This window comes from Morone saxatilis, unplaced genomic scaffold (assembly GCF_004916995.1).
Source record: "Morone saxatilis isolate NCDOM2014 unplaced genomic scaffold, NCSU_SB_2.0 Contig14, whole genome shotgun sequence".
Lineage (NCBI taxonomy): Eukaryota > Metazoa > Chordata > Actinopteri > Moronidae > Morone > Morone saxatilis.
The window spans coordinates 13,899,390-13,921,237 of record NW_023339696.1 but is presented as its reverse complement, the minus strand read 5'-3'; the positions used below and the strand labels follow the sequence as shown (position 1 = coordinate 13,921,237).

At 41.1% G+C, this 21,848-nt stretch overlaps 5 protein-coding genes across 6 annotated transcripts; 1 reads left to right on the top strand and 4 right to left on the bottom strand.

Annotated features, from left to right (window-relative positions):
* Positions 1–2,331: 2,331 nt before the first annotated feature.
* Positions 2,332–3,288, bottom strand: cldnk (claudin k). Its single transcript, XM_035655533.1, has one exon. The coding sequence runs from the start codon at positions 3,249–3,251 to the stop codon at positions 2,604–2,606; it is 648 nt and encodes a 215-aa protein (XP_035511426.1). The 5' UTR covers positions 3,252–3,288; the 3' UTR covers positions 2,332–2,603.
* Positions 3,289–5,213: 1,925 nt separating this feature from the next.
* btr02 (bloodthirsty-related gene family, member 2) lies at positions 5,214–8,719 on the bottom strand. Its single transcript, XM_035655532.1, has 7 exons — positions 8,589–8,719; positions 7,251–7,523; positions 7,089–7,166; positions 6,764–7,003; positions 6,525–6,669; positions 6,387–6,413; positions 5,214–5,783 (listed from the first exon to the last, which is right to left on the bottom strand). Exons 2-7 carry the CDS (start codon positions 7,518–7,520, stop codon positions 5,239–5,241), a joined length of 1,305 nt encoding a protein of 434 aa, XP_035511425.1. The 5' UTR covers positions 7,521–7,523; positions 8,589–8,719; the 3' UTR covers positions 5,214–5,238.
* Positions 8,720–9,116: 397 nt separating this feature from the next.
* Positions 9,117–10,795, bottom strand: LOC118323176 (GTPase IMAP family member 1). Its single transcript, XM_035655108.1, has 2 exons — positions 10,777–10,795; positions 9,117–10,141 (listed from the first exon to the last, which is right to left on the bottom strand). Exons 1-2 carry the CDS (start codon positions 10,793–10,795, stop codon positions 9,117–9,119), a joined length of 1,044 nt encoding a protein of 347 aa, XP_035511001.1.
* A 1,765-nt stretch (positions 10,796–12,560) lies between these two features.
* Positions 12,561–18,543, top strand: rsad1 (radical S-adenosyl methionine domain containing 1). Of its 2 annotated transcripts, none has more exons than XM_035655739.1 (9): positions 12,561–12,704; positions 13,310–13,443; positions 13,537–13,741; positions 13,835–14,200; positions 15,281–15,347; positions 15,431–15,578; positions 15,885–15,939; positions 16,086–16,189; positions 16,579–18,543. In XM_035655739.1, the coding sequence occupies exons 1-9, from the start codon at positions 12,651–12,653 to the stop codon at positions 16,772–16,774; spliced, it is 1,329 nt and encodes a 442-aa protein (XP_035511632.1). In that variant the 5' UTR covers positions 12,561–12,650; the 3' UTR covers positions 16,775–18,543. The 2 variants fall into 2 exon arrangements, with proteins under 2 accessions (XP_035511632.1, XP_035511631.1); XM_035655738.1 differs by having other exon boundaries at positions 12,562–12,889; positions 16,579–18,540.
* A 776-nt stretch (positions 18,544–19,319) lies between these two features.
* Positions 19,320–20,648, bottom strand: rasd2 (RASD family member 2). Its single transcript, XM_035655378.1, has 2 exons — positions 20,038–20,648; positions 19,320–19,837 (listed from the first exon to the last, which is right to left on the bottom strand). The coding sequence occupies exons 1-2, from the start codon at positions 20,570–20,572 to the stop codon at positions 19,320–19,322; spliced, it is 1,053 nt and encodes a 350-aa protein (XP_035511271.1). The 5' UTR covers positions 20,573–20,648.
* Between the last annotated feature and the right edge of the window lie 1,200 nt (positions 20,649–21,848).

The window sequence follows — 21,848 nt, the reverse complement described above, 5'->3', positions numbered from 1 at the left end:
ATAAGAAAGATAAGAAGAGAAAACTGTGCAGAAGACGGGGTGCATTAATGTAATGTATATTAACCACATTCACAAGAAAATATCAACATGCTTTTATACAAGTGAGGGGGACAGTGAATGAAGAGGGGGGGCACTGTCCCCTGGTGCCCCCTGGTGGAAAAGACTCTGCAGTGATGTACAGTTGTACTCCAGGACACCGTGACGTCATTGTCGGGGTGTGGTTAAAGCTGCAACAAAGCACGAGTCTGTCCACACCCAACCAGTGTCATCAGAGGTGAAACAGGCATAAAACTGAACCTGCTTTCCAAACTGGTGTTAAGTTTCTCTTGAAAATGCTACTTCCATGTAAATGCGTGAATGTTATCAATGTAATCTAATTATGCTGGAAATTGAGAAATTTTCTAACTTGGAGATCCTTTCCTACCTGTTTGGTAACCATGGTAATTAGAGTTAGGACTGAGTCAACATTCCTATCCTAGCTTAAGATAAGAAAAGTGTATTACACAACAACCTTAACATCCCAAAATTTTCAATAAACTCCTAACTTTAAGATAACCGTTAAGCTGTCCTTACTTTCACTTTTCCACCAGGTAGTGTTAGCTATTTGGTTTAATCCATGTGACTTCTCTTTTATTACTTGTACACTACCAATGAAATGTCAGGAAGATAAACTGAAATTAGCCCTTTCTTTCTCTTTTATCTCCTGAGTTAGTGTTGTTAAGTGCCCACTATCATTTTGTTCCATTTTTTTGTATGTTTCATTGTATGTTGCAGTATGTTTCAATGAGAAAAAACAACGGTTACAAAGTTGTTTAGCTTGGCAAGATGAGAAAAGTAGCAATGGTTGCTAGGTAACAGACATGAAAGTTGCTAAACAGTGTCAGGTTGCGTATTTAGGAGTTCCTTACCTTAGATTAGATAGGGTGAAGTAAAGTAAGATTGGATTCCTACAGTTAGTTTGTTTCTTATCGTAGACTCTTGCTATCTTAATGTAAGACTTAAGATAAAAAGTTTATGTAATTCGGCCACAGGACTTTTACTTGTAAGGTGTTTTTAAATTCTGATAAAAAAAAAAATAAGAAAAGGATCAGGATACTTCTTCCACCACTGGCTTTCCAACCTCTTGACAAAATGTCTAAATTCAGACTTGTATAGAAAATAGATCACCTAAGATCTATGTGAACAGCAGAATGGTGAAGATCAGACCGTGTGTCTTAAACAAGTCATTTATGGTTTACATGGTTTACGTCACTGTGAATGATATCAGTACACTTACAATGTGTATGACTAATTGTATAGTATTGTTGGTAACACACCTTTAGAGCTATTTTGAGACACTTCACTGATTATTTACAACGTAAACAGTGCCCTTGTCTCACTCTATGTTATCCCCATTACAATTGTACAGTAAAACAGCACAGACTGTCTTACTGTATTCGCATTACTCTACCAACATTGGTATAGGCCTACTTAGGTCATGTATGAGTCACTACCTGGCACTTGGAACACTGGTGCCCATTGTTATTGTGGTGCTGTAATGCTCTATAAAGTGGCATTGTGTTGCTCTGTCCTCTGCTGTTACGGACAGAAAGAAAAACAAAACTGATGGATCCATACATCCCCTTCACAGCCGTGATCAGATTTACTGTTTACAACCGATAGAAAACAAATGGCAGGGGTATGTTTTGTACATGTACATTAACCAAACTCAAAAACGAATTGTTGTCATTGCAAACTCTCTGTAGATCATCATTTTCTTCAAAGTAAAGGATAATCTGAGAGATCTGAACAATGTCTCATGAATAAAGATTATTCTTTTTCCAGTGTGGCTCGTAACATCCCACATTACATACTTACACACAGAGACACTGACAGATAGGCACTCACACATGCATTACAGACTTCCACCCTCTGAGGGTTGATCTGTTTTTTTCTTAATATCATATACTCATCAGTTTGGATATGTGATAGTATGGAAACATTATCCATAACGAGCTTTGAGATCACTTGTGCTACGAGAGCGTATTTGTCGTTATTTGAAGGAATAACAGGATTTTTTATGTTGCGAAACAAAGATAATGTATTTTTCTTTGTCTGTGGTTCCGGGTAGCCGAGACAGAGTAGATGGAAGATAGGAGATGGATGACCACACACACACACACATCTCACAATATGGCACCACAAGCAAATGTACACACACATCCCCATTGTTCTATTGTTCTTCTCCACTCAGCAGAACCCCTATAGTGTTTACATAAATGAGTAAAACAAAGATTTTCTTTTTAAAACTACAATACTACTTCTCTCAAACACAAACGTGAACACACACCATTTCCCTCAGAAGAGGATTTGGAGGACATTTTATTGTATTTTACACTGAAAGACAGAAAAAACAGGTTATTGAAGGATATCAGGTATGAAATAATGAAATGAGTTCAATTTTCCCTAAATAGCCTCCTGTGGCTTTTCAGAGAAAAAAGCAAACTGGAAGAACATTAAATATAAAATAATTACAAGAAGCAAAATCAAAAGGAGAGGAATCAGGTATGTCATCTTTTGGGGTGTATTTGTGGGACTTAAAGGCATTCAGACATTTTGGAAACTTAAACATAACCTTTGACTTGTGTGGCAGGTGCCCTGCGAGGACTACTTTCTCCACTGCTGAAGGTGGGAGAGCCAGGGATGCCAGGGGGACTTGACCCAGCATAGAGCAGAGATCCCCCAATCAGGAGCAAGGATGATGCCCCCCAGCCGATGTAAAGAGCAGGGCCAAGCTCACGCTTGTGTGGGGCCGCCACATGTGGATCATAGAAATCCCTGATGATGGAGTGGGCAGTCCAGCAGACGGGCACAAGGTAGAGGAACCCTGCAATGGCAAAGAGGGCGCCAGAGATGCGAGCAATACGGGCCTTGGTGCTGTTTACACCGATGCACTTAGTACACTTGACTCCTAAGACCCCCAGAGCCAGAGCCACGCCACAGATCATGACGGAGAACACGGTGAGGCCTCGGGCAGCCTGCATGTCACTGGGCAGAGCCAGCAAGCTGTCATACACCTTACACTGGATCTGACCTGTGCTCTGCACGATGCAAATCATCCAAAGGCCTTCCCAAATGATCTGAGCGGTCACTATGTTGTTACCGATGAAGGCAGTGACTCGCCACAGGGGCATGGCACAGACTATTGCCCCACTCACCCAGCCCACAATGGACATGATTAGCCCCAGCAACTGCATGCCTGTGGTTGCCATGGTGAAAGGTGTTGTTTGAATCAAATGGATTTGTCTTGGTTTTATTTCAGTATCTGTTTGTTGGAGAGGGCCCACTTATAGTCCCACAAAGAAATGTGACAGTCTACAGTACTGGAAAAATTGTGCTCCACTACTGGATCTTCAGTCTTTGTGTGATGATGCCGTCGAGTTCAGCTTGGGTTAGGCAAGGACAGGTGTTCCTGAAATTCAGAAAATGACCAATTTCAAATGATCTTTTCAATTCATCACACAGATTCAAACACTTCACACTGTTACAACAATGAGCAGTAGTAAAGTATGAAAAGACTAGTGGAGCATATATTTATCATAAATATTTGGAAACAAGCTGGGAGGCCCATGTTTAGTGGATTCCAATGAGAACCACAGAGAATAGCCGTCTTTGACACAGCTGTGGGTGTTGAGCTACGCCTTGCCGGGTGAGTGGATTATCTCAGAAAAACATGAGGAGACTCTGAACACAAGCATCTTTCATGAAGGCTTGTAGAGTGGGCCAGGAGGACCTATGTCATCTACTTATCACAGCTCTCAGTATCCACATTTTACAATTCTGTGAATCAAAACCCTTTCTGCACAATCAATCCATGGGTTGCTGCATGGCTAGGAGTGATGGAAACAAATGTAAACGGATAGGCTTTACCAATTGGACCACTTTAAGGTAAACATGCATCCAATAGACCCCCATCTGAGAGGATTATTATTAGATTAGGTTTTTGTAAGTGGGCAGATAACAATGGATCATATGAATCCTCAAAACTAGAATATTCAAAGGACAAGCCTCCACTCCCCCACTGTTACAAAATACTGGGCACAACTTTATAGTAATAAAATATCCCTTCTTTGAAGTCCCTTAAAGACCCCTGAAAGCCCCCAGAACCCACTTTAGGAATCTGTGCCTTATCTTTGGTCCAACTAATGGCTCTGCCTTCTTTACAGGAAATTATTGCAAACATTGCTATGAAGCAAGAGCAATTTCATACACATGCCTCCAACACTGACTACTTGAATATAATTATTAAACTCTAATGAAGCTAAGCATATAATAGAAGAATAACTGGGAACAGCTTGTATATTCCATCAAACTCATCACACACACACACACACACACACACATGTAGCCGTTTTTCAGTCAAATAGTTGTTTGACTTTTTTGGAAATGTCACTAATGCACTGATCAAGGATATTATTAGTAATATTTACCTTAAATTAAGTACTCTCACTGCCCTCCTTGGTCCACAGGTAAGTCTTACTGCTCCTACGCTTGTGTAGATCAGCTGGGATGCCTCGATTTGTGAATGACGGCCCTGAGAATTCAGTTCAGTCCACAGGAAGGCTGGAGAGCAGGGCAGGCTCTATCTTTAGAGGTCAGGTGAACTGAAGTAGAGAGGGTCGATCAGCTTCAACATCCAGGACTGGACTCGAGATGGGGCTGCCCTCTGAGATGCCAGCGCAAGTCTGTGTGGCAGTGGGCAGAAGCATGCGCTTGTGTGCACCACCGTGTCACTGTGTGAATGAGTGAATGTGTTTGAGTGTGTCTCCCAGTGCCTGGTGTACGAGCACAATGCCCTGCTGTTTGGCTGTGCCCTCCCTCCCTGCTCCTCGTCAACCTCTGTCCCAACCCTGCAGCCCCCCGCGTCCATCCAACTCAGCAACCTATTTTCTCCTCTTTTTGACTTTGACTCACTTGTTCATTTATGAGAGCCTTTTTATCTTTTCTTCTACCCTCCTCCTTTCTTTTCAATCTGTTTATGGGTTTCATTGAAGTTTTTCGAGTGTAGGGAGTCAGTCCTTATGCAACCTCTTGTTCACTGTTCTGACAAGGAAAATGTGGTTCGCTGTAGTTTTTCATGTGGATTGGTAACTAAATAAATAAATTTGACACACTGGATCGATACTAAAAAGATTATCAAAAGCACAACAACTGTATCTATACTGGAGATTAATAATAATACTGCATTAAATATGATTTTTAGATGCTGCAGAAACTAGAACTGATGATTAGGGGAGCACCGTTTTTGCCACCATGCAGGCGACCAGGACTGAAGAATGGATTAAGCCTGTCAGTAAATGTATCTGTGAAGGTGTGAATGTGGACTCCAGATTCTGCACAGTAGAAGGACACGCGGCCTTCTGTGTAGTCCAAAAACACGCCCACCTTCCTGGGTCTCTGCTCCAGAGCCAACGGGGTGACAGGAGAGGTGTTGGCAATGTACTGGCCTCCAGCCTTCAGGCTTACAGTCCAGAAACCATTTGCAGGGCAGACAGTGAACTTGCCCTTCCTGTTTATGGACTGTCTGACAACACCCAGGTTCCACTCAATCTTCTCCCCGACCTCCACCTCCCAATAGCACCTCCCAGTGCTGAAGTTCTCTTTGGCCAGCACGTTTGCCACGCGGTCAAACCGCTTGGGGTTATCTGGCACCTCCTGAAACTTGTCTGTGTGTCGCACCTGTTTTCTGTCGTCTGAGACAAAGAGGAAGGGGTGGGCTGTCTTGGCACTCAGATTGACATCCACTAAGAAAGAAGGAGGAGAACAGGTCAAGAATAGATCAAACAGCATGGAGATATTTAGCTCTAAGGGACTGTAAGAAAATTACTTGAGTGGGAAGTGGGGTAAAATCTTACATTTCAGTTTTTTGAATTTCCTAACCCTACAGAGGCATGGACATTAATTATTATTATTATTATTAACAGGTGGAATTAGCCATTTCCAAGTTTATGTCAAACATGACAAAAGGCTGAAATATGATATAGGCCTACTAATATGTGACATTTCGACATTAAAATGTCTAAAAATGTTATATATTTTGTTAAGTTGTGTTCAAACATGAGCTCAAATGTTTCCATTCAAACCAAGAGAAATCTGTAACATTACTTAAGTTATTGGTGCATTTCCTTTTTGCCTCTATTTGCTACAACAGCAACTCCCATGAACCTACACTATTTCACAATATCATCAAACTGTGTCTTTTGTTTTTGTTTTAATGCTGAAATACAAATTTTGGATGTTAAAAAATAAATTTTCAAAAAGCTAAAAAGGAAAGAAAAAATACATAACACCCCCTGTGTAATTTGTGTACAGTCCTTATATTTGTTTCTGAGTGGTCAAAGCCTTACCTGTGTATTTCTCTATTCTCTTTAGTTCTGTCAAAGAAGAGGTAAAAAGAAACGTCACTGTCATTGAATTCATTGTAGAAAACTGAATTAATACATAAAAGATAATGAATTAAGTGAGTAATTCATTGCATTACTCACCAGATTTTGAGAGCCTGTTGACTTCTACCTTAATCTGTTCCATCATGTCTGACAGTGCTCGTCTGGTGACCCCAACACAAGGGTCGGTTTCTATGGTAACCTTGGACCAGTCCTTCATCTCAGAGGGGCACACTGTGGAAATGTTCTGCATGACATAAACACAGAATTTCACTGATGGCAGCCAGTGTCAGAGCTTCTCCATTACCATTATATTATCTGCATATGGTAAAGCTGCTTACCTGCGTCTTGTCATCACTCTGATCACTGTTTACAGGAATCTGAGGATCAGATTCAGTGGTCTCCCTCCTCAGCTCATGGATCTCCTGTTCAAGCTCTTCCACCAGAGTTTTTACTCTCCTCTCCTCCTCTCCCTGTCTCTCCTCAATTGCTGAAACGACCGCTTTGTGACTCTTCTCCATAGCATTTACGAGGGCAGAGAAGACCTTCTGGCTCTCTCGCACCTCTCTGAGGTAAGAGTTCTGATTGGATATAATCATGCATCATCATTGAGCAATATACTTTTTTTAACCAAAGATCTGAATAATATAGTGGTTTTCAACGCACCTTTTGGAGCTCAAGGGAAAATTTTAACCTTTCTTTCTTCTGTAGCCTTTCCTGAATCATTTGCTCAACATCTACAACCTGTAACCGTGACATAGGCATACGCAAAATGATTATCAGACAATGTCAACTGTGATAAGATAACTGACAAATGCAATAAAGTACCATTTCCTCATCAGGTGGTTTCTCTGGACGAGTCTTCCTGTACTTGTCTGAGAGGTCTGCCAGAATGCGGTTGACACTGAGGTCAGGCCTGCCAGTAAACACCCTCTTACAGTGCGGGCAGTATTTGGACTGGTGTCGTGCCCAGTAGCGACAGAGACAAGACAAGCAAAAGCTGTGTCCACATGGTATGGTCACTGGGCTGGTGAATATGTCTCTACACAGAGAGCACAAGAAGTGCTTCTCAGGAAGGAGGCTAATTGTAGTAGCCATAGTCTGAAAATGACAATGACAACAAAGTGTGAAAAGGCTTTTGGCATTGTTTTTTATTCTGTGGCCAAAAAGGTAACACAGAGAAAACCACAACTTGACTTGAGAAGTTCCCATACAAATACATTGATAAACAAACGGAAGGAGGGCATCTTTATATTGTGCAATTGACCTTTAAAGTAGATATCTATTTTTTTTAGGATATAATAATGTCATAGAAAAAAGTTTGAACATTATACAGGAGATACTAACTGAAAATGAGTACATATTCATATGAGTGGTGGAAGTACTCAAATCCCTTTACTTAAGTACCAATAGGCCTACACATATTAAGTAGAAGTCCTGCATTCAAAATCCTGCAAAAACCCTGCTTTTAAAGTGCTTTATAAATTAAATAAACTTAAAACTTGAACTTAACTTAACTTAAAATAACTAATCAAATCAAACATTCAATCTTGAACTATAGTTACTTGCCACTGATTACTTGACTGAAAATATTTGCAGCTCAGCTATGCAGCACTCTCAGGCATGTTGTGGTTTTAAGCAGTTTGGCATTCCTTTCATATTATATAATGATACACAAAGATCAGGATGTGCGGTTCTCTTTTAATCCACTGAAATAACATTGGACAGCTTCCCACAACAAAGTCCTCGGATCATTTTCTATCACAGTGTCTTACTCTTATTGTCAGTGTCAAAGACATCTGACTTAAAAAGAATTTCTTTGTGATCAAGGACAGATAATACTGTAGAGAGCGGAAGCAGCCAAGTAATAGATGTGATGTAAAGTATGTCGTCAAACAGGTAGCAACAAAATACTTTGTTACGTAATCAGAAAGCTACAGTGCACCTACCGAACAACTCAACAAAAAGCAGCAACTACTGAAATCCTAATGTTGTTTTTCATGTGATTCCTAAATTTCGTCCTGACCACATTGTGACATTCAAGTAGGAAACAATCTCGGATTATGCAACACGCTCATGAATGATTCACAGGTCTGATTTCTGTCTGTAAGTAACTTGAAACAGAAACTAATATAAAAACATTAACTAAGGCAAAGGTGGTCTTACCTATCCCAGTTGATCTTGTCCAGGTAACACTGTAGTCAGTCTACACTGCTTCTATTCACAGTTTCATGTAATAATACATAGACTCTAAAAGCGGTGAACACTCAACAGGTGCACTTAGGTGTGTGTGTGTGTGTGTGGTGTCTAGGAAAGGGGCAGTGCTTTAGACAATGGCACTCTCAGTTGAGACTCCACCCTGAATGTTATCTGAGCTACACTTCAACTAACCTACAGCAAGACACCAGGAAATGTTGGACAACTTTGTTTATTCAAAATACAGACTTACAGCCATGACACTTATCATGAGATTTACAGTTTTTTAACATTAGTAATCCTCTTAAGCAGTTCTGTTCCAAAACCAAAGCATAGTGTAGAACCAGTGAAGCTTGTGTTTCAACCTAAAGGGGGCTGCACATTTCCTTATCTAATTTGGTATCAAGTCAGCCTGAAAGCTACAGAAGCAACAGATACAGTTAAGTGCACATGATCATTTTATTCCTGAAAAACAGGTCCTAAGTCATTACCATGCTGTCATGGACGTGGAGCTGCAAAGAAGCGATTGATGAAAATTGAGTTAAAGTTAAGTCTGGCAAGAGGCGCCACTCTGTTCTCCATGTGCTTTATAGCTACCTGGGCTGTTCCTCCTGCCGATCCACCTACTGCACCACCTATGATCCCATAAAGAACCATCCCCCCTGGCCCCTCTATGGACCCAAACAGTGCACCCACGACAGCTCCCACAACAAGACCAGTCCCCAGTCCTCTGGCCAGGGACGTTCTGAGCCACCCATTGTCCATCTCCGCCTTGGTTCTGATCTCTGCACCGACACTGGTGGTGTAGACATCCTTCTGGTGATACAGCTCCTCCGCTATGTATTGCTTCTCCATATCAGTCCATGCCTTCTCTATCTCTGCTGCCCTCTGCTTCCGAAGCTTCTTTTCCTCCCTCTTCACGCTGTCCTCTGCCTTCTGGAAACTTCTGCTGGAGAAGTAGCCCCCTCCTAAGGAGGCCACCATCCGTTCTATCTTCTGTAGCAGCTCTTGGTCCCGGCTGCGATCTCTCCAGTTCTTGCTGAAAACATGAAAGCGTCCACCGTACTTCTCAATCAGCTCTCTCAGGTGCCAGTCAGTCTTCTGCACCCTGTTTTCCAGGGCAGCTTCCTCCATATTTCCTTCATAGGCCAGGAGGACCATGCAGTGCCTCAAACAGTGTCTTCCATAGAGTTTCCTTATCAGTTTGTGAGCTCTCATGTCATTTGGGGAGATTTTATCCATGTCAAAGGCAACAAGAAAGGCATGTGGACCAGGATTACATAAGCACTTAGACCTTCTCAGCTCCATCTTCCTTTTGGGTTGAGATATATCCTTGTAATAGATACTTGGTGCATTGATCACAGCCACTCTTCTTCCTGCCAGCTCTCCAATATTCTTTCTGCTGTCAGAAATGCTTGTGATATCCTTAGAAAACTCCTCTCTCCCAAGTATGGCATTCGTTAACTGGAACTGTGAAGGCCCACTGCTACCAACCACCATAAGCCTTAATTCTGTGATAGATCCTGTAAAGAAGTTCAGCTCAGTTTGAGAAGTATCACCATGTGAATGCAAAAAGTAATGTGCATTTGCTCACACTTATTTTTATTTATAGCATGTTTTTTTTATACTTTCTGTAAAATCTTTTGTCCTATGATGGCGCAACATGTAACACAGTCAGATTACAATTCATTATAAGGAGAGCATGAATGTGTGTAACAAAGTACATGAAAATCCAGTTGTTGTCAGGGCATTTTACTCAAAGTCTCAAATAGCAACATCATGTTGATGTTAGAGGAAAGGTCTGGAGATCACCAATGTCTGTATAAAATCTGTCGAGTAGATGATGAGATACTAAGATAAATAATTTTTTTGACCTATTAGTAGCACTAGATAAATGGATCATCAAAGTCATTGGGCTTGATCTCCTGTGGACCATGAATGTCTGTACCATATTTATGGCATCCCAATCAATATTTGTTGGACCGACCAACCCCAAACCTGACATAAGCTGTGTTGTTAGCCCAATAGCTAAAAACTCCCCCAAATAACTTATAAATCCCAATTTATTTATTTTTAGCTTTGTATGTTAAATTTAAGTAAAGCAGAGTAGTCATTCATGTTCGTTTACCCCCTGTAAATATTAAACCAGGGATCTTACCTTTCTTCCTCTTATCCATTTGGCAGATTTACAGCACAGATTCACTTTGTATGATCATAGAGTTCTCCAGCTTCTCACTGGACTGAACTTATCACAACCACTGTTGCAAATTCAATGAAAACAGACCCCTGTTCTTTTACCTAATCTCTCTCTCTCTCTCTCTGTTGATTAGGTAATTGGGCACCAGATTTAATATTAGTGGAAAATGCCCCCAGGGTTGGAGGCTGACAGTAAGCACATTCCCATTTATTGACATATTCAATGAAAAACGTATTAATTAAATTAATTACTAAATAAACTGCTGTGTTTTGTATCTTTGTAGTTTGTACGTTGACAATATCGTATATATATATATATAATTTAGGTAGAGGATGTTGACTGCCTCCTTTATTTATTTAGAGATTTGTGATTTGTATAATCATCATAATCACAACAAACTCTCCCATGTTAATTAATGCTGATAAAAGGTAATTATTTGAATATGACAAGCATTGACTAGAGGGTTGTTTGTCCACTAACAGAGCTGAGTAACTCAAAATGATGAAGAGATTTAATTTACTGTAAGCCTGATAAGTAGATATTTTTTATAAACATTTGCACAGTGTTATTTTTTCTTTCTCTGTTCGAGTTAACATTTAGATTTTAATGATGACCCTACAAGGTTATCTCACTGTGAGTCCACCAGACTGTGTTTTTTTTCTCAGGGAAATCAATAGCTCATTAAATTAGTTTGATCCTGTGTGAGTAGAGCACAAATTTATATTACAAATATAGACTAGGGTCAAATAACAGTGTTTTCAAAGATCTGCTGATATGTGAATCAGCTTCATGCCAAAAAGCCAACACAAATAGGCTTCATGTTCAGATGTTCATGTAAACTCAAAACATTAACATTAGGAGCATAAACTCTGTGAGGGCTTCTTGCCTTTGTTATAGTTTTCCTCTGGCACCTGTACTTGTTGTTTCTGATGACGAGCATGCTACATGTTTGATATAGCTAAAGTGACAAACGTTTGTGATCTATTACAAATGGATGAAAGTATTTGAGTCTTCTCATCAATAATGTGTGTGGAAGTCACAAATCCTCAGGGGGACTTTTAGGGCCTTTTTGAGTCCTGGGATGCTTTTAAGTTTTGGGATAATTCTCTATAAGACATAATTTTAAATCTAAAAATATTCATACAACTGTAGTAACAGCTAACCAGGTGCTAATTAGATCAAGCCCCTGGGTATGCACCATTAGTCATTCAATAACATAAAAAGACACCAACATCTCTTGGAAATGGACAAGCACATTTGAGCCATTTTGAAAAGGTTTTGATATAAGTGCACTGCTTACTGAGTGCATTGTGAACCCTTAGTAATTTTACACATCACACTGAAATTTAGCAGCGTTGTGGACAAGAGGAATGGAAAATAGAAAATGGTTCATATTTTAGTAGGCTCAGTGTGGGGGAAACACTCATTTTCATGAAGATTAATAAATTCAGTAATGAATGTTTTTACATTAATGGTGTCTTTCTCAATTTAAGCCTTTACTCTGTGGTGTTTACATGAGATGCTACTAGGTACTAAACAGAAGAATGGTAGAAATAGACCCCAAAACTGCAGAGAGGGGTTAATATACCCAACAATTGCATTAATCTGACACTGCAGTGTGAAATCAATGTGTACAATACAGCAAACTGCTCATGGTAAACAGCGCCCCCGTGTGGCCAAACCTCGTAACACACGAAGAGGAAACCACATTTATCTATTTCCTGTTTTTGAGCAACGTCACAGCCACCCGGAAGAGACCTTAAAATTAAAACGACGTAAACAGTCGAAACGAGAGCACGCTTCTTTGGCCGGACTGTTGTCATGGAAACGCTGTAATGGGACCACGTGTTCAAGTGAAGGCCGACCCCGACTCAGGCTTCAGACAGACAGTTGAGTTTGCCGTCAGACAGACAGACGCACTGCCTCCAGGATGATCCCATTGCGTGCGGTCAGACGTGCCCTCTCTCCCGGTGTGCGCCGCTTCTCTGACGCTTCCGGCGGAGAAATAGTGGAAGATGCGTTTGAACGGACGGGCTCTGCACAGCTCACCAAGCAGGCGTCGCTTTACGTACATGTGAGCTTTTGGGTCACTTAAACTGATTAAGTGTTATTATTTAATATGCCATGTCTAGAAAGTTTGGGCCGAAATCAGAATCCGAATTTTGTTTATTGCCAAGTAGGTTTTTACAACTATGAGGAATGTGTCCTGGTGCAATTGGTGCATAAAACTAATACACAATCATACAGAACGTACCAAATATAACAAATAGTACAATTTTCAAATCACAGCAAAAATCACACAGAAAGAATTAAAGTACTTTCAAAATCATAAATAGATAAAGATAAGAAAGAAAAGAAAACTGTGCAGAAGACGGGGGTGCATTAATGTAATGCATACTGTATATACAGGGTGGGTATAAGAGTCAGTGTCAGTGGGGAATCCGGGCCTTGTTATTGTTAAATCATATCAAAGTAACCTTCCTCCCTTCTACAGTGGCCTTACTGTCTCAGGAGGTGTTCCTACTGCAACTTTAACAAGTATATATCCAGAGAGAACAACGAGCACATGATGACACAGTGCCTCCAGAAGGAGACTGAGACATTGCTGCAGCTCAGTCAGGTATCCTGGTATGGTGATTTGTTAGACCTTCCACATGCAGTCGTCCATGTATCCCCCTTTGCAGCTTTCACCCACCTTTTAATTGTGGTTTCTCCATGCAGCGTTACCTCTGTATTCTTCGGTGGTGGGACTCCAAGCCTGGCTCACCCCTCAACCGTTGCTGCCGTCCTGGAAACTGTTTCCAGGCAGGCGAGTCTCTCAGAAAAGGCCGAGGTCACGCTCGAGGTCAACCCTACTCCCGTGGGAATGTCAAAGTTAGAGGACTTTTGCCGTGCTGGGGTGAACCGTTTCTCCATTGGGGTCCAGGTGAATATAAAATCAAGAGAAGACTGATCACATAAGATTGGATTGTAACCTGCACAGCTGCACAGTCTCAATATCACATTTTCAACCCTTCAGTCTTTGCAGGATGACGATTTGAAAATTCTGGGAAGAGACCACAGTTCTCGTCAGGCCTTGCAAACTATCGAAGAGGCCAGGAGGTTGTGCCCGGGGAGGGTGTCGGTGGATGTAATGTTTGGCCGGCCCAAACAGAGCGTTGAATCCTGGGAGAACGAGTTGTCTAAGCTGTTGAGTGTGTGCGACGACCACGTGTCTCTGTACCAGCTGACCTTGGAGCGCGGCACTCAGCTGTTCAAACAGGTGCAAGGAGGAGAGGTGACTGTTCCCGCTGAAGACGTGACAGCTGAGATGTACCAGTGTGCCAGGAGGACTCTGCACCAGCATGGGTTTCTGCAGTACGAGGTGTCTAACTTTGCAAAACATGTAAGTCCTCAGCAGAAGGACAGTTCACTGATTGTCCTCCTCACCTTAGAAAACATTGCATCTTTTATAAAGACTAAAGGAAGCGCAAATATACGATAATATGTTCCCTTATTAATCCAAAATGTATTAGTAGAGAACCTTTGGAATACTGAATAAGTGCTTTATATAAAGAATAAACATGCATTACAGCAACATTCAAAACACAGTAAGGAAAATAACTAAAAATAGAGAAACAAAATAATAATATAAAAATAATAAAAGGGTCCCAAATTTAATCTAAGACTAAGAGTCAACTACAGTCATGCTAGCAGCTCTGTGGTGTTTTGATCTAAATGCTCATGTCAGCATTCTAATGCACTCACAATGTCAACGCTAACATGCAGATGTTCAACAGGTATAATGTTTACTATGTTCACCAGCTTTGTGTATTTGCTAAGTAGCACTAAGCACAAAGTATAGCTGAAACTGATGAGAATTAAATTTGTTTTTTCAGTTTTTATAAGATGCATTTAAAGTTTTGACCTGATGATGGCGCTGAAACTTAAGGGATGGCCACATTTCATGACAATCCATCCAATTGTTGTGGAGACGTCTCACTCAAAAGGACAAATGTCAACGTCATGGTGAAAAGGAGGAAAAGTCAGACAATCACCAAAGTCATTTTCAGTCAAGGATTCATCCTCTGGGGATCACGAACATTTGTACAACATTTCATGGTAATCCATCTGATAGTTGCTGAACTATTTCAGTCTGGACCAAAGTGGTCACGTTTTCCTTTGTAACAGAAGGCAAACTAGTCTTTCACCTTCCTTTTGAGTAAAACGCTTTAATTTTCACACTTTTAAGGCGAGTTTCATGATGAATATAAACTCATATAAACGATGAGTTTATATTCATCATGAGCAGTGTCCTTCAGGTTATAGAGTGAGAGTTAGAAGTGACATTGCTTCTGCTACAATAAAAGACTTATTTTCTTTTGTATTTCTGATGAAATGTCTCCACTCCGTCAACAAGGCAGATGTCTGCTCTGTTTTGTGCAACAGTCACGACAACACAACAATGCTTCCCTTTTGTGTTAAGCAGAAAGCAGTGAGTCATCACAATATGAGCTACTGGAAAGGAAGACAATACATCGGTGTCGGCCCAGGTGATCTATTATCTAGATTGGAAGCAGCAATTTATGAATATTGTATTTGTGGAAAAGTTATTAAGCATTTTCGTCTGTGACAGGAGCACACGGGCGGTTCGTTCTCCCGGGCGAAGGAGGTGTCGCTAGGGAGGCCCGGACCCAGACTCTAGAGCCTGACGTCTGGATGCGTGAAGTCCAGCAGAGGGGACATGGGACACGGAGGCGGATTCAGCTCAACCATCTTGAACTGTGAGCTGTTGCACTTACAGGCAGTGGTGTTGTGTCTTGTGATGAGTATATTTGGTTGTGACACAAAGGGGGCATCTGCCATTTCCACAAATTCTCATGTGAAATGTAGCAATTATGTACCAGCCAATCCACGGAGTGTAATTTAACACAGTGTGACAAACATAGTGTCGGAGATCGCCGTACATGTGCTTGTTCTTTCAAACATTCTGTCCTTGTGAAATGCTATTATCAGACTCCATTTAATCCATTTGCTCACTCTGTCTCTGGCCTTTGAAGTTCTTTTAATGAAAGATGTTTGCTTGGCAGATTGGAGGAGGTGTTGGTGATGGGAATGAGAATGACCGAGGGCATTAATCACAAGGTGAAGCACACACAATAAACTCTTTAAGCCGACTTAAAATGTACTAATGGAAAATGTTCTATTCAGCAAGGTTTCTGTGTAATCTTGTGTGTCTGTGAAGGTTCAGCATTCAGTACATTTTGCACATGTGCGGTCTTTTTATGCAGCACTGGGAGTTGTTTAGCCCTCAGCTGACACTCCGTGAAGTCTTTGGTAGATCCACCGATGTCCAAGAGCTGCTACAGAGTGGAAGACTCATTCTTGACAACAGGTGACTTATGACTACCATTTTTAAATACCTAAATTCAAAAGTTTTACATTTTCACTGGGGAGAAAGAGATCGCCCACAAGTGTAGTTTTTTTATTCTCTTGATTGATTAATTAATTTTGTTGTTTAAAAAATGTCAGAAAGTGGGGGGAAATGCATTTTTTAATTTCCAACAGCCCAAAGTGATGTACTAAAATAGCTTCTTTTATCTGTTGTATCTGTATTAGTCAATGTCTCATATATTATAATTGGTTCATAATAACTAAAATGCAAGACAAAGACAAGCATCAGATCCTCACATTTGAGAAGCTGGAACCAGGAAATGTTTGTCTTATAATAATCTAATAGTAAAGAACAACTCTTTGTCTTATTTTTTTGTCTTTCCTTATTAGAGGCCTGCGCTGCTCCTGGCACGGACTGGCGTTACTGGACAGCATGCTGCCAGCTCTACTGGTGGAGCTGGAAAAACAAATCAGTCCGAGGCTACAAAGGGACCACCACACTGACAAACAAAGAAGACCTCCAACCCACGATGACAGTAATGTGAAGAGAGCAGATAACGTCAGAGAAAGCTTGCCTGTGGGTTAGGCTGACAGGACATGTAAAACTGTTGTCATAGTAACCTAAACCACCACAAACTATGCAGTAATTACATCCCCCACTGGCTTTTTCCTATTATATTGTTATATATATTTTTGAAAAACTCCCAGGCGCCATCGTGCAATTATATAATTAGCTAATTTTTACTGTTATGTAAACATAATTATTGATCTTGCAGGGTACAGGAAATGAGGTAAATGCCAGTTCAGTATGTGTCTGTATTGGGAATAGACGTGAGTTTCGCTGCTCTTGTAAATACACCTGCTGAATAGATGGATAAATCTATATTTAAGGGCCATGTTCAGCACAATAGCAAACAGGGGCTGTTTTAGTAAAGAAAAGTAAAGAAAAGTCTGTAATTCCATAATTATTTTCTTGGAATTTAGATCTGTGTGGCACTAATTACAGTGACAATGTTTACCTGAGTCTTTTACTCTTGATACAACAATTACATATATATGAAGAATAAAATGTATAATCATACAGGAATGAATAAGGAAATTCTATCTGAAAAACCACCACTGCTTATAAATCCGGCTAACTAACTAACTAAAGTCAAATAACAGTCTCAGTAATTTATAATTTGGCACTGAGTATAGGGACCGAGTGTGCTGCCAAATGTTTCTTGTCTATAAGTGGCAGTTTAATTTGGATTAATTCAGTGTCATTCAAAGAGATCTATTGAACCATTCAGCAACATTTTAGTTAAACTCATTTACAAATCAGTGTAATTGATCTTACAGTATATGAGAGGAAATAAATGATTAACATCATCACAACAATGGCCCTGCCACTGTCTCGTTGAGACTATTACTTCTGAAGTGCTGTTACAGCCAGAGATGATTCATAACATAGACTGATGCTGTCAAAAGTTCACATTTGAATTAAGCATGTGTTAGTATTTTACTAGGGAAATGACAGGGAGGCCTTTCTGTCTCATTATGGATAAAAGGATGACAATACAATAGTACAATAGTAATTTGGAATGATTTCAGTGTAATTGTGGCCTGTTTCTTTTATATATTCTTACGTTTATGTAACTACCACATAGTGTGTTCCCACATGCCTGCACAGCCTGACATAACTTCATCTGGGATTTTGGGATTTGAACAGTACAACCCCCATTGTTATCTGCAGTGATCACGATGTGCACTCCGGCTGGAGAAACAGCTCACTCTCTGCTGCAGATTCATGAAGCCTGATGACGAGTCTTGCAGCACCGCCAGCTTCAGCAGCTGCATAATAATATTTAAAGAGCCCCTCCCTCTCACAAATATGCTTTTTTCTTGTTCTCACTTTTAGATGTTTGAGCTTCGATGTGCAGAACAATGTACTTACAGAGTTTGACAAGACTGTTTTCAAATTCATCAGCTGGAAGTGGAAAATGTTGTGCTCATTGAAAAACTAATTTTAAGGGGTGGGGCCTACAAGCATCACCAACATTGTCACTGTGACATCACAAATAGTTTTAAAAGTCAGTTCTGGTCCAGTATACATGTTATACAAGTGTGATTGGAAACTTTTAGTCACCAGTGCGCACATACTGAGAACGGACTTTGTAAAGGAAAACTTTAATTAACTAGATTTTCATAGGAGTAGATGCTATTTTAAGGATTTTAATGTGGAAAATATATTGTTTTTGCATATCAGACATTATTGTTTCAAGCTGATTATTTGTATATATGTCTTAATACATGTCTGGAGGGGTAACTGGGTACATCTTGCCTGACTTTAAAGTACTGAGCTGAACATTTTAACAGTACTGTCAGTTCATTTGAGCCAGAACACACTGAATAACAGTTTTTGTCTCCATCAGACCATCCTTTTTTACAAACCAAGGCCACTCTGTGGGTTGGATGTGTTTTCTCCTGGAGAGAAAGGATATAAATGGAACAGTGGGCTCTCTCCATGGTGCTGATTTCCCGGAGTTCAATATGTCTCTCTCCTCTCGCCCACCTCCCTCTCATTAATAATCGATGCTCTGACTCTTTTGTTTCCTCTGAATCCTGCGGTGACACATGAGTGTGTACACTGTTGGTGCTCCTAAACCGCGCTTTGTCACACCTCGGTCCGAGATGCCATTCGCAGCGTCGTGGGAGGCTTGGAAATGAAACAATCTCTAGTGTCTGACAAATTAGAAGACTCTTAAGGTCTGTGGTTGAGTCATCCCCTCCCACGCACTTATGATCAGGTTTTACATCATCACTTGAACACAATTAATTGCTTACGTCTAACAGCTAGGTCAAAGTGCTCGAGTCTAACAATAGCCTATAGCCTATGTCTGTATCTCCTTCACCTCTCTGTGATATTGGTTATGTGTCTGACATGAACTGGTGGCTGAACAGATCACAAAGCACATATGAGAAATAGAAATATTCATTTCATTTATTATAGGATAATATAATACAGTTACACATACAAAAAAACAAAATATTAATGCACTGGTCCAGCCAGGTGCTACAGAGTATAACTCCTTACATAATACGAAATTGCAGCATACTACTACAATTGGTTTATCGAGAAGGCTCACGATTCATTGAATGTGACACCTCTCGGGTTTGTTGTGTTTGGTGCTGGATCTCAGCACCAGCCGCAGGTCGCTGGTGAAACTCGGGCGGCGCGCCAGAGGGTCCATGGCGGCGCAGGGCGCACCGAGTTCCCGCTTACGGCTCCCACTCCGGCCCCTCTGGCTGATGCACAGCGTCTGGTAGCTGAGGATGGATATGAGCTGGTGCCGTGACGGACTGGTCTCGCCGGGCAGCCCGCCTAGAGTGGCAAGGGCCCTGAACGCACCTTCCAGCCCGGTGCTGTCTTTGGCCGAGGTTTCGAAGAATGCGACATCCTCACCGAGGATCTCCGTCACCTCCGAGTGCATCACGGCTCTGGGCGCGTCAGAGTCCGCTTTGTTCCCGCAGATCACTGCCGGTATTCTCGCGGGATGTTTTAATTTCAGTAACTTTGCTTTGGCAGCCTTGATCTCGTTGAGCAACTCGCAGACTTCATCGAAAGACTCTCTGTCATCCAAACTGAACACAAGCAGAAATGTGTCACCTGGAGAGTAAAAAAAAAGCATCACTTTAATTATTGATAATTAAATGTAGACTTTAAGGACAAAAATCATAATTCTTACATCATATTTCTTAGTGAGATTATGGCATTTTTATGTCAAATGATAATAATGATGAAAAACTGCATAAAACAATATTTCTAGACATCAGACTGCAGTGATTATTAATGATCCATGGGCTCACCTGTCAGTATGGATAACCTCCGCTTTGCCGGGAAGTTCCTTTCACTTGCTGCGTCCAGAAGATCCACCTGATACGCTTCTCCTCCTATGTGGAACAGCTTTCTGTGAAAGTCCTCGGTCGTGGGTTCATAGTTCTCTTCAAATTCTTTACCCAAGAAGCGCTGCATGATGTTGGTTTTACCAACTTTGGGTGCGCCGAGCACAACTATCCTGTGACAGTTCTTAGGCTTGGTCAGACCCAGCTCCAGCAGATCCACGGACCTTTTGGGGAGTCGATCAGTCGAAACCTGCCGATTGCCAGAGCTCGACGATCTGCTTGCAACCGCTCTCTTATCCTGTGGTCTCCAGCGCCCCTTGACCGTCTTAATGATACCCATACCTGTCTTCGATATGTTTGAAACTTTGGTGTGCTGGGGTAGTGGGGTAAGGCTTGCGCTCTGAAGAACTGGGTGCGTAATGCGTGATTGCACGGTGAGAGAGTTGAACATTTCGAGGATGCCATCAACGGGAAGATAAAACTTCTCAGTTGTGTTCATCTCAATGTTCTTTCAAGCGTCTCCGGACACCGAGAGGCGATCAATATCTTACCAACCCAGTTGCTTCTCCATGTGTGCGCCGAAACGGAGCCGAGTGTCTCCTCTTATACACCCACACCAAGCGCAGCTTCTGCGTCACAGGCTCATCCAGAGAAGGACACACTCCTTTTATAGAAGCACCCCCCAGCACTCAAGATCTCCAGTTTAAAGTCTTGTAATATTCCTTTGAAAGAAATGAGCTCTAGAGAAGTCTGGAATTGAGAATAGAGTTTTCACTTAATGGTGCAGCTTTCCCAAAATATGTTCAAAATGATCCAAATCAGATTCAAAATATGCTTTTGAACACATTGAGACAAACAATTTAATGAGTTCAAACCTAACTATTAAATGTACCAGTCTATTTTTATCACCTCGCAAACAGGTGTTTCCTGTGTGATTATGGATAAGTGGAATTAATGAACTGATGGAGTGTCCACATAATTGCCCAAATCCCTGTAGTCATGGACACTGGAGGTGTGAAGTGTGAGTACTAATTAATTATGTTCATTCTCTTCACATACGATGCTGCCATGGTTACAGTCATTTGATATGTTTACAGTTTTATGCAACCTGTTTCTTGTATCTATTTTTATGTTCATATAACCACCATACAGTGTTTTCCTATACCTCTTGGGATTTATTCATGAGGCCGCTATGACCAGTACCTGCATTCAACCCCCATTGTTTTCTGCAGCGATCACGACGTGCTCTCAGTGTAAAAGGCTTGAGAAACAGCTCACTCTCTGCAGCAGGATTCATGATGCCTGATGATGAATTCTCTGCCCCCCAAGCCAGCTTCAGCAACTGCAATGTGGTTTTATTTTCCATTGTACGAAGACATTGTTAAAAAGCTGGGAACATGGGTATTATTCATTACCTTCACTTCATGATGAAGACCATGACAGTGTTTTTGTGCATCAGTAAATCTGGTATTCGGTAGACAGTGAGGGTTTAGTCTTGGAACATGTGTGAAAACATGGTCGTATTTAGTCTGACTTTATCTGAAGATTCAAGATTCATGTTCTGAACTGAACATTTGAACAATACTACTTTGTCAGTTGATGCAGGAGCCAGAACATACTGAATAACTGTGGGCTCAATCAAACCATCCTCAAAACCATCCTTTCAAAAAACCAAGGGCACTCTGAATAGAAAGCCCACATAACAGTTTCTTACTGGCGAATGGGTTATATATGCAGTCACACAGAAAGAAAAATTTCATTTCCATAGAAAGTGC

Coding starts and splice junctions, on each gene's coding strand:
- cldnk (XM_035655533.1), bottom strand. CDS start 3,251: ATGGCAACCACAGGCATGCAGTTGCTGGGGCTAATCATGTCCATTGTG.
- btr02 (XM_035655532.1), bottom strand. CDS start 7,520: ATGGCTACTACAATTAGCCTCCTTCCTGAGAAGCACTTCTTGTGCTCT. Junction 6,414..6,524: donor CAACAGGCTCTCAAAATCTG/GTGAGTAATGCA, acceptor CTTCTTTGACAG/AACTAAAGAGAATAGAGAAA. Junction 5,784..6,386: donor GAGAATAGAGAAATACACAG/GTAAGGCTTTGA, acceptor CTTCTTTCTTAG/TGGATGTCAATCTGAGTGCC.
- rsad1 (XM_035655738.1), top strand. CDS start 12,746: ATGATCCCATTGCGTGCGGTCAGACGTGCCCTCTCTCCCGGTGTGCGC. Junction 13,742..13,834: donor GTTTCTCCATTGGGGTCCAG/GTGAATATAAAA, acceptor TCAACCCTTCAG/TCTTTGCAGGATGACGATTT. Junction 16,190..16,578: donor AGACTCATTCTTGACAACAG/GTGACTTATGAC, acceptor TTTCCTTATTAG/AGGCCTGCGCTGCTCCTGGC.
- rasd2 (XM_035655378.1), bottom strand. CDS start 20,572: ATGAACACAACTGAGAAGTTTTATCTTCCCGTTGATGGCATCCTCGAA. Junction 19,838..20,037: donor GAGGTTATCCATACTGACAG/GTGAGCCCATGG, acceptor TTTACTCTCCAG/GTGACACATTTCTGCTTGTG.